This window comes from Mastomys coucha, unplaced genomic scaffold (assembly GCF_008632895.1).
Source record: "Mastomys coucha isolate ucsf_1 unplaced genomic scaffold, UCSF_Mcou_1 pScaffold4, whole genome shotgun sequence".
Lineage (NCBI taxonomy): Eukaryota > Metazoa > Chordata > Mammalia > Rodentia > Muridae > Mastomys > Mastomys coucha.
Window position 1 is genome coordinate 12505947 of NW_022196910.1, and position 11691 is coordinate 12517637.

An 11691-nucleotide genomic window follows, 5' to 3' on the forward strand; every position below is an offset into this window, starting at 1 on the left:
TTTGTCTTTCACCCCTTAGATGCTCGGGGACTCATCCGGTGGATGCTTATGGTGAATCCTGACCGCCGAGCCACCATTGAGGACATTGCCAACCATTGGTGGGTGAACTGGGGCTACAAGAGCAGCGTCTGTGACTGTGATGCCCTTCCTGACTCTGAGTCTCCACTCTTGGCACGGATCATTGATTGGCATCACCGTTCCACAGGGCTGCAGGCTGAGGCTGAAGCCAAGATGAAGGGCCTGGCCAAACCCGGGGTGTCTGAGGTGGTGTTGGAGCGGCAGCGGTCCCTGAAGAAGTCCAAGAAAGAGAACGACTTTCCTCAGTCAGGCCAGGACTCCGTACCTGAAAGCCCATCCAAGCTGAGTTCCAAGAGGCCCAAGGGCATCCTGAAGAAGCGGAGCAACAGTGAGCACCGCTCCCATAGCACTGGCTTCATCGAAGGCATTGTGAGCCCTGCCTTACCATCCCCTTTCAAAATGGAGCAAGATTTGTGCCGGACTGCCATCCCTCTCCCCAGCTCCCCCGAGGTAGATATGTCAGGGAAGCTTAGCCTCAAACAGTCTGCCACGATGCCCAAGAAAGGAATCTTGAAAAAGACCCAGCAGAGAGAATCCGGCTACTATTCATCCCCGGAGCGCAGCGAGTCCTCAGAACTGCTGGACAGTAATGATGTGATCATCAGCGGTGGCCTCTCGTCCCCTTCCCCAGACCCGGCCAGGGGAACTTCCCACAGCTTGTCCTGCCGGAGGAAGGGCATCTTGAAACATAGCAGCAGGTACTCCGACGGCGCCACAGACCCCGCCCTCACCGGCCCTGAAGTGCCCACACTGGAATCCCTGTCACCTGCCGGTGTCCCCTCTGATGGCATCTCTCGGAGCTACAGTCGCCCGTCTAGTATCATCAGCGATGATAGCGTCCTGTCCAGCGACTCTTTCGACTTGTTAGATCTGCAGGAGAATCGGCCCGCCCGCCAGCGCATCCGCAGCTGTGTCTCTGCTGAAAACTTCCTCCAACTTCAGGACTTTGAGACACCACACAACCGGCCCCGGCCCCAGTACCTGAAGCGTTACCGGAACCGGCTGGCAGACAGTAGCTTCTCCCTTCTCACTGATATGGACGATGTGACTCAGGTGTATAAGAAAGCGCTGGAGATCTGCAGCAAGCTCAACTAGCCCTTCAGGGCACAGAGGATGGGATGGGTGGGTGGGTGAGTCCAAAGGAGAAGGGGAACAGAACTCAGCCTACAGGCTGGTTACCTCTTTGCTGGTCAATGCAATGGACTGGGAAAGGACTAGGAATGTCTGGTCTGGTCAGTTTTCATAGCCTTGAGTCAGCACCTAAAAGGGATGGAAACCGTTCTTTACCAGTTCTGCCAGCTGCCAGTCAGAATGTGGGTCCTAACTGTGAGATGTCCATGGATCCCACATGACATCTCACAGGGAAGGTGGTGTTGGCCAGCATGAAATGGGAAGGGGCATTATGGGAAAGGGGGTGTTTTCCTAGAAGTCATCTAGATGTTTCTGGAGGAGGGGAGAAAAAAACTGAGACCATCTGCTTTGGATGAATATATTAGCAAGCCTGGTCTGACTACATAGGGGCTAGCTAGATTTTAGCAACCTGAGTGTGAACTTGTGATCAATTGATAGTCTGTACTGTGGTCTGATGTTAGTAGACTAGGCACACCAGGGAGCGTTGAGTGAGTACCTGAGGCAACAGCATACGTGCCATGGCTAAGCCCTGGGAGTTAGGTTAAAGCACCCTGTTTAAAAGAAAAATGGTTAACTCTTTAATGGCACAGCATGACATGTGTCAGTTTTCTCCTGGACCTTGAGTAGAAGACAGGGCTTGCTTAGAGAGCAAATGTGTTGAACTCTGCTACGGGAACAGTCTGGTGGTGGTACCTTTTTTGTTTCCTGGGATCTGCCTCTTCTTTCCCCTCTTTCTTGCCTTGTTCTTCTCTAGTGGAATCTTCTGAAGGTGAGCAGGAGGATACTAGGCAGTGTGAGAGGCCAGGGCTTTGTGTATAACGGGACACAGAGCTGCTGTGGTCTTTGCACAGTGAATGGACGGTGGGGCATGCCAGCCAAGGGGCGACTTACCACTTTCTTAAATGTCTCAGCATTAACTGGAACCCTGCCTCTCGGCTTCTCACCTGCACAAGGATGGGATGCTACTCAGTCTCCAAAGTATTACTGGCTCAGCCATAGGCCCCATTCACCCGCAAGCATGGAACCTTAACCGTAGACGAGTTGCTTCTAGGGAGCTACTGTGTAGGTGAAATGTGTGGCTGAGGAAAAGTTCAGTTTGATAGAAGGTTCGTGTCTCCCCAGGCCTAAGTATTCGGTCTCGTGGTTTTGATCTTCCTCATTTTGGGGGAGAAAACAAGTCCCATCCATCATCCATCCATCCACCCATCCATCCACAGAATAAGATGTTGGAAGAGCAGAGTGTTGCGGGGAAGCCTAGGGACGTTTCCTCGGGAGCCATCCAGATGGCTCAGGAGGAGGCAGAAAGGAGGTGTGTGGGGTTGACAGGATGCTTAAAAATGTTCCAACTAGTTATCTAATCTCTGAACACTAAGATTACAGGTGATGTCATCCCCACGGAGGAGACCCTGGAGACACTGGGAGATTGAAATGGTCTTTCTGGGCTGACCACAGAATCCACTGGCTTAGTCAAATTAGAATCCTTCTTCTAAGGTAGCTGCCTTCCTTCCGAGAGCTTCTCAGACAGGGTTGGCGGAGGATGCATTATGGGGAAACGACAAAATATGTCACAGCACTGAGGACAGCTGTCAGGGAGATGTTGCTGTATGTGGCAGAGGCTGTTCTGCATCTCTGTGTTTGGGCTCCCCCCCCCCCCCCCCCGCGCTTTCCTTCAGGCTGAGCTGAACAGGGTAGGGTGGGACACCGCTTCGATTCTTTTCCTTCCGTTTCACCTCCTACCTGAACTGTAGCAGGGGCTAAAAGGGAGAAAAATCTATAGGTAGAGAATTGGCTTTGGAGCTCTGGAGGTGCATAGATGGCAGCGTGCAACCTCTGAATCCTCTCTCTCCCTGCCTGTGAACAGCCTCTGCTGCTACACTGCTGGCCCCTGAGCAGGCAGCTGGTCTCAGGTATACCAGCCAATACTGGTTGATGGGATTTTCCCCTTTTGCCAGATGATTGTGTCTGTTTAGTATTTCCCACCATTCAGATGACTCCATTAGGAAAGCCACCCCCAGCTTTCTCTCCTTCTCCATCACCGGGGTCACCAATGTGTGTTCTTTTGGTGGAACTCTCAAAGGCAAGGGATTGGGGAGGGGAAACCAAATGTTTCACACCCAGAACAGAGACTCTGGTGTGTCCTCCGTTCCAGGGCTGATAGTGAATCGAGTCCAGGTCTGCCTTGATCTGAAGGTCTCAGGGACCTGCAGTGGCTATGAGGGCTGCTTCCCACATGTGGAGTCTGGAGTTGTGGCTGAGTGGTTTCTCAAGGCCCCACTCGGTTCTGACACCTGCTTCTAGCTGAGATGCTGACTGTCCCTGCAGGAAACGAGGTAGAATAGAGAATAAAACCCTAAAAAAAGCAGTTTCCCAATGGAGCCCTGTTACCCCTGTCAGCCAGTCTCCAGCCAAAGAAGGGATGCTTGACTCATTTCTGTGGAGTCACCAGAGAGAGAGACACAGGTGACCCCATGGGCAGAGTGGGAGAGTCGTGGTGAACTCTACTGGTCCTTCCTTTGCTTCTGGGGCCCTTTTATTCTTCGTTTACACATCTGCCAAAGGGGATGGAATCGTACTTCGTTTTACAGGTAAATTTCAAGGCACAATCAGTTTTTAAGAAAGTGCCTCAAGACACTAGGCAACATGACAGTTCTCAGTTCTCTCTGAATTTTAGTCTCTGTTACTGGGTGCTCTTTACCAGAGGAGTGTGCTGCAGGGTGAAATTCAGGCGTGTTTTGCCCAGGCCTGCTGTCTTGAGTACAAATGTGAATGATGGACTGACTGCTTGTTGCCAAACTGGAAATGTTTTGTAGGGATTTACTGGCATGGTATCATTCCTAGGAAGAAGAAGAGAAAAAAAAAAGGAAAAAGAAAAAAAAAAGAAAGAAAAAGGGACAGGAAAGGGAGAGAAACTTGACTGCACATTTTTTTTATTATTATTAAATCCATGTTGTGACTTTTATTTAATTTCTATATTTTTTTGGTAATAAAAAGTTGACTTTTTAATTTGAATTTGTCTTTTTTTTATTTATTGGTCTGAAAGGCATTTCAAAGGTATTATAATAATATATTGGTGTAATTTAATTGGTGCAGCATGCCTTATGGGCTCCAGTCAAAATTAGTTTTTACTTATTTGATTGGTTTGAGAACAGCCTACAGGGAGAGGAAGAGAAAAGCTGGCTAATTACCCAAAGTGTTCATTTTTCATTGGAAACTGAATTTTTGTCATTTTTGTTTCTGTTTTTATTTTAAATTAAATAAATTGCGATGAACTGAACCAGGGCTTTGTTTTGTTGGTTGTTTTTCCTTAGTCAAGTGAGTAATACGTTAGGTACAGGTGCCAGAGCCTTGCTCATACTGGTCTAAGTGCCCTGGGGATGTTGGTTTTCACTGCATTGGAACTAAGGCCTACAAGTGGGATCTGAAACAACTGGGCTTGCTCTCCTGTGTCTCCTTGCATTAGTGTGTGTATTTGAGTATGTGAGTGAATGTGAGTATGTGTGTGTGCACGTTTGCATGAGTGTGTGAGTGTGTATGTGTGTTCTGCATCTGTGAGTGTGTGAGTGTATGTGTGAGTCTGTGTATGAGTGAGTGTTTGTGTCTGTATGTGAGTCTGTGTGAGTGTGTGTATGAGTGAGTATGTATGTGAGTGAATGTATATATGAGTGTCTGTGTGTCTGTGTGTGTGTGTGCACGTGTGTGAGTGTGTGTGTATTTATGTATGTGTGAAGGCAAGAGGATCGCCTTGGCTGCTGTTCCTCAAGAGCCAGCCTGTTGCTCTGTTGAAGCAATGTCTCTCACTGGCCTGGGAATTGTTAGGTAGCTAAAGCTGACTGGCCAGTGAGCCTCAGGGCTCTGCACTTCACAGCTGGCATGAGATCCCGTCAAGGAAAGTGACTTTGTAGAGCAATACCTGTTGCAGCTTTTCTGATGCTCGGGAGGATTCGGGTGTGACTGTCACCTTTCTATCTCTCCTCCCTGATTGTGTAGCCTACCCTGTGAGGGCCACAAGCTCCAAGTCCACATTATAGCCGTAGTTTTCTAAAGGAGACCAGGTTCCTTCCATCTGGGATGGAGATGTCACCAAGGGCTAACAGCCATGCTCCCTCTTCTCTGAGCTTCAGCTTTCCAAAGATAACCTCCCTGTACCTCAGTTTTGCACAAACTGCTAATGTGGTTGCTCAGGGCCAAGGTCAATGGCTGCTATTTTCTAATGGGAAAGCTACCGTCCTGACTATGGCATCCGTGATTCCTGTCTTGTCATGGTGCCTTCCATGAGCAGACACCACTCCTGTGCCCCATCTGACAGCTCTTGGAAAGAGAGATGAATAACTGGGCAAACTGAGGAGTTCCTGGGTCCTGGCCATAATCTCAAGTGACAGCCCTACCTGAGCATTAGAGAGCCCAAGAGCAGTGCTGACCCATATAAGAAAAGTCTGACTTTGCAGAGAAATAGGAATTCATCCTCATTTCTGACCAGGAAGAACCTCGGGTAGAGCACCATCACACTTGGCAAACACAACAATTTACACGTTTGTGTACACACACGCTTGTGTTTACAAACATGCAGTAAAACCAAACAAACAGGGTGCCCAGTTAAAACTGAGCTCCAAATAAATACCAGGATAATTTTTAGTGTGTGCCCCATGATGCCCATGGCCCCATATTTGGGGCATGTTTATATCTTCTAAAACATATTACCTGAAATTCAAGATTAGCTGCATTGAACTGTATTACCATCCTGTGTTGTATTGGATGGGACTTCACTGGCTAAATTGACTGGGTGTTGGGTATCGTAAAGGTGGATGAATGGATGTGTCTAGCCTATCAGATTTAGAATGCACTGCTGCCTCTTCCTCACTCTTCTAATGCTGTGAGCAAACACCGCGACTAAGGCAGCTTCTAGAAGGAAGCATTTAGTTGAGGGCTTGCTTACAGTTTCAGAGGGTGGGTCCATGGTCATGGTGGGAGGTGTGGCGGTGGGAAGGCAGCATGGTAGTGCAGCAGTAGCTGAGAGCTCACACCTGACCTGAAAGTTGCAAGTAGAGCTCGAGACACTGACACACCTCTCACAACAAGGCCATGCATCCTAATCCTTCCTAAACAATTCCACAACCTGGGGGACCAAGGATGCAAGCAGATGAGCCTATAGGGCTCATTCTCATCCAAACCAACATACCTCTCAAATCTGGCTATCATGGAGAAATTCCAGCTCCAGTCTGGACTTGTTAACCATTCCTGAGTCAAACTGCTACCACTCTTTGGGGCTTATTTTTTCAAAGTCTCTCTCTCTCTCTCTCTCTCTCTCTCTCTCTCTCCCTCTCTTATTTATTTATTTATTGCTTGTAGACATAAGTGTGTGCTTGTGTATACAAACATTTTCACATGTTTATGTGGAAGCCAGAGGATAATCTTGGATGTCACTCTTGAAACATCACCTTCCTTAGTTTTTTGAGACAAAGGTCTTTTGCTGGTCTGAGACTCTCAGGTTAGACTAAGCTGTTGACCAGTGAGCCCCAGGAATCCTTCTGCTTGCACCTCCCCAGTTCTGGGATTACAAATACGTCATCAGCACCTGGCCTTTTTTCCAACATGGATTCTGGACCTTGACCTTAGGTCCTCTGTTTGGCATCTCCCTGGTCTCCAATGGCTTTATTGATAGCAATCTTGCATAGCGCTGACAGCTGTAAAGAAAGAGTGAGATAAACTCATATGAAGTTATAGTGAGTATGAAATTCCATGGGAAACAACAGACCCTTCTTGATGGAGCAATATCCACTGGCTTTTATCCATCGCTTCTTCATTTAATGTACTTTTTTTCTTTTTTAGTCATACTGGAGATATTTTAGCAGTACCTAGGGCATGATAAGTATGAAGAATGGGAATGCAGACTACTGCTTCACAAGTTGGTTTGTATGAATAATCACTGTACTACATACAGTACTCCAGAGAGTTTTAAAACAGGACATTGTCAGGGAGCATTCGCCCTGATGATTCTTGCTTCTTGCCGTAGTCCCGGACTCCATTAACAAATGCTAGACATTGCAGAGGAAGGAACTAAGTTGAAATTTGCTTAGAAATGGAACCTTTTGGAAATATGTAAATCTGTGCTCATAGAGGAGGAATGGCATGCACATGACTTAGAGACTGGAGCAGAAGTGACCTAAACAAGCTAGTGAGGAAATGCAGGGTGACCCCAGTGGAATGTCGATTCCTCTGTGTTACATAGACCCTTGCAGAAGAAGACAAAACTAATGGAGCTAGCCATTGGAAGTGTGAGCATTCATATTTATTTCAGACAGGACAGTACAAGATGCAAAGGCCCCAGGGTCGTCAAAACCAACAAAGAATCAATTTCTGGCCCATTGGCATAGGGCAATCAAGGAGCCAGGGAGTGTAGTGTTTGTTTAAACATGCATGTCCATATTCCAACAAGGACTGGCTGTGATCATTTATGACTTTGTATTTCCTTAATTACAAATGACTGCATCCTTCAGCAGGTGGTCCCCAGACATGACACATGCTGTGATGTGCAATTTAAAACGAGAATATTGTTCTGCTACAGAAATTGACTGCCACTTATTGAAATGTACAGAGGAGATGTTTTTAATTCACAGGATCATGCAACACTCTGGGTATGGGACCGGACTGGCTGTGATTCTGTGTCTGAACACTGTGGTCAACACACTCAGGTTTTCCTGTTGCTAGACCTGCCCGATGCCAGCATAGCTGTCTGATTCCAACTGAAACTGATGCAAGAAGTTAGCAGTTATTTTTGTTTTACGATTCCAACAGTTACTTCCTTCTTGATGAAAAAGCACACTGCCCATGTATGTTAGCCTTCCACACTGCAGTGGCCCAGTCTCCAGCAGGACAATTTAAGAAGGAAATTGTGTATTTTAGCTTAGAGTTCCGGTCAGTCATAGAGGAAAGGATGTTGACCCCTGGCAGACAGGAGGCAGAGAGGAGAGGAAGGGACCAGGGCCTGGGGATAATCTTCAAAGGCATGCCTCCCATTGACCTAGTTCTTCTTGCTAGGCCCAGCTACCCAAATAGTGCCACCAGCTGGGGACTAGTAATTCAACACAAGCCTGGGGGAGGAGCAACTCTTATTGAAAATACATCAGCATCTCTTTCAGATTGGGACTATTCATTGTATCTTGACGGACCAGTTCCTAGGCTCATTCTCTGCTTGGTTTTGTTTCTGAATTAGTCTGGATAAGTTATGGTATGCCAAAGTAACAAGCAACCCCTGACATATCAGTGACTCAGTATAATTGAATCTCCTTCTCTGGCCAGCACAGGTTGGGTAGTTGTTCTATGCCATCTCCAAGCTAAGATTCTTGCATCCTATGGTTTTGACATCCCAGACCTCTTTATTCCTGCCTATATAGATAAGGCAGAGAGCAGAGGGGAGCATCTGTAAATACTAGGCCTGGGTTCGGTATACATGTGTTGAGCCCACCTCCCATTGGTTAGAACTCAGACACCTGACCCCAACGTGCCATCATGGATAGTCTCTGAGTAGCTAGTAGTTTAAAAGCAGAGAGTAAAATGGGTCAGGTGAGTTCGTGGCAACATTTCCATTACAACTTATTTCTGCTTCCTATGAGGAGCTCCCAGCAAGGAAAAGCAAAAAAATTATAATATTAACCAAATTATGCAGTAGTCTATATTCTCATATGTTCATGTCTGTCATCTTTTGATGCTTCTCATGTTCCATTACCACACAGGAAGATACTGTTTGGGAGGAAAAAGGTAACATCTTGCCTAACTTAGCCAACTGTGAAACTATGAAGCTAGATTCACATGTGAGCCAGGCTGCCTAGCTTCTGAGCTTACACTGTTTGCTCCATTGATCACTTAGAACAATCCTGAAACTCAGACTCCTTACCACCTTATTCACACACACAGTTAAGATCCCTCCAGGAGCCCAGTTAGATATCATCAGGAAGGAAGACACAGGCCAAAGTCAGTGTATTGTTCAAATATGAAGAAGAGAACAACCCTTCCCCAGTTCCCCATTGGTGTCAAGTTCTAGAACATCCAGTCTCAACAGATGGGAAACATAGGTCAGACACCCTAACTCTTCTTGTGTGGAATAGGATGGAGCAATTCACTTTTCTCTTTGCTGAGTTGCTCAGAACTCCAGAGTGAAGACAGGAGACCTTCAGTGGCCAGGTGCAATTCACAGCTGTCAGCACTTGCAGGTGAACAGGGTTTCATGTGCTGTTTCCTGTGTTGCTGACCCTCAGAAGGTCCCTTAAGTCTTTCTAGAGGCCCCAGAGTTTACAGTAAGCTGCCTGGAGTCATGTAGAAACCCAAGATTCCTGAGTGTGCTTCACAGACCTGCCTGGAGTCAAGTGCTGCAAAAGTAACTTCCGTCATGTGGACATCAGCGCAGAACAATGTCTTCAAAGCCCTGGGGTGGAGTTGGAATCAGCACAAGCATTCTCTCAAGTCAGGTCTCACTGTCAGATGAAACTGGGCCCAGAGGACACTGCATTTTAGAGGCAGTAAAAGGAAGGGGGCTTCAAAAGATAGCTTCCCCAAGAATGTTCTGCACATTGGAATTTGTGAATCACTGGAGCTGAAAAACATCTGATTCAGCAATGCCTAGGGCATTCCAGAAGCTCCGGCCATCCGTCTTTGGAGCCCAGACAAAGCATGTGTGCAAAGCTGGAAGCCAGATGCAGACCTCAGAGCAAGCCAGCTGGTTTGCTCCAAAGAGGTTCTGGTTGTGGGTTCAATCTCTGTGAAGTCCAGAGGACCCTTGGAAGTGGGCCCAGCCTGACACACACGATGATGAAATAAAGACGTGGGAAATAAACTCCTTTTCTAGAGAAACAACCAATAAGCACAGGCTTAGCTCAGGTACTCTGGGTATTCAGAATGGTGGATCACGATGCCCATGAGGCTGAGTTGGCTCTGCACAGAAAAGAAGATTCCAAAGTGAACAGACCAAAAGGCCAAATCATCTTCTGAGGGTCCCGTGGTTACACACCATTGGGGTTCCACATGAGATCTTCCTGGCCTTTAACTTTCCATTCGGGCTGATTTCCCAGGATACTGCTTCATACTCCTTGCCAACCAAATTACTCACAGTCAACACCTAGAATCTCCACACTGTGTCCCTTCCCAGTCCCCTTCTGCTAACCCTCTTCTGCCTTTTCTTGACCCTGAACTTTTGGCTTGCTTGGATATCATCTCTATGTGACTTCCTTAGCATGAACCTCGAAGCAACAACCTGCGTCCTCTGGTGGCATTGGACACATCCTCTGAGCCAGTGCCTCCTTTGAGAACTGTCCTTTCAAACTCAAAGAAGTCATGGCATGTGATCCAACATAGATGCCCATGCAGAAGTAAGAGTCAAGTGTGGACAAGTCTACTGTTTGTGGCCTTAATCTTTTGTAGCCTTGATGGACTCCATTTCCTCATGGGCAAAGAGAAGGGCTTTTTTTTTTAAAAAGGAATGTTTAAGTTATGCCCTCCTAACACGAGTCAAGAAGAAACCTTTGAAGAGAACAATGGCATTTACTTACGTCTGTGGTGAAAATCTTCCCTCCAGAGACAATTTTAATATAATACTAAACAAGTGCGGAAGGTTTTGGAAATCTAAAATTGGACCATTGCATTTGAACCTCTCCTGCTTTTGTGGTGGTTTTCACAATTGCTAGGCACATGGATTCGGGGTACAGTATCTTTGTAGAGGACTGTCTAGCCATGTGTGGAGCCTTGGGTTTACTCTTAGCATCCCCAAAATATAAAGTTACTTTTCTGAGTGATACAGACACACAGAGAGAAATAGGCACACCGTGCTTTTTGGGTTTTCACCACGGGGGGTGTACTCGATACGTTTCATAGCACTGCTCTCTATTGCCTCTGGCATCAGAAACACTCTCTATAGGAACCACATCTTGCCCTGCTTTGTTAACATAATGAACGGTCATCTCATGTGCTGTTATGGGTACAGAAGCTGCAGCGGCCAACAGAATGGCCAAGCCAGTTCTAAAACCTTTGGTATATTGTTGGGATCGAGACAAAAGTCTCTGAGTGTTTCTGAACTAAAGGGATAGCATTTAGACTTTCATTATTAAACCTGCTAGCTCTGTATGCCTTCAGTTGGACTGAGCATGCTCCCTTCTCTCCCTAGACTGTCAGGCAGTGTTTTGTTTTTATTATTATAATCGGTTGACAAAATTTGGCAAGTATTTTTCCTGAATTTATTAAGCTAATTGTGATTTTTTTCCTTCTTGACTGTCTTCATATGGTGACAGCTTCGTTTGATTCTTAAGTGTTAAACCAACCTTACCTTCCTGGTATGCTTTACCCCTAAACCATATTATATTGTTCTTTCTCCATATTTATGAATTTTGATAGGCTAAAAAATTTGACTGAAGATTTTCCTTCTGGCTCTCATATCCCTTTTCCTTTGTGCTTCCCTCTTTTGACTCCTCTTTCTCATTCTTTCTTTGTATGTCTTCA

The 11691-nt window shown here is 46.4% G+C and overlaps 1 protein-coding gene across 1 annotated transcript in view; it reads left to right on the top strand.

Moving 5' to 3' along the window:
• Positions 1 to 4483, top strand: part of Nuak1 (NUAK family kinase 1) — a 70993-nt gene extending 66510 nt beyond the window's left edge. Inside the window, exon 7 of the mRNA XM_031348875.1 lies at positions 20 to 4483. Within this exon, the coding sequence (XP_031204735.1) occupies positions 20 to 1173 (1154 nt within the window). The 3' untranslated portion in view covers positions 1174 to 4483. The remainder of the gene's footprint in view (positions 1 to 19) is intronic.
• The last annotated feature ends 7208 nt before the right edge of the window (positions 4484 to 11691 follow it).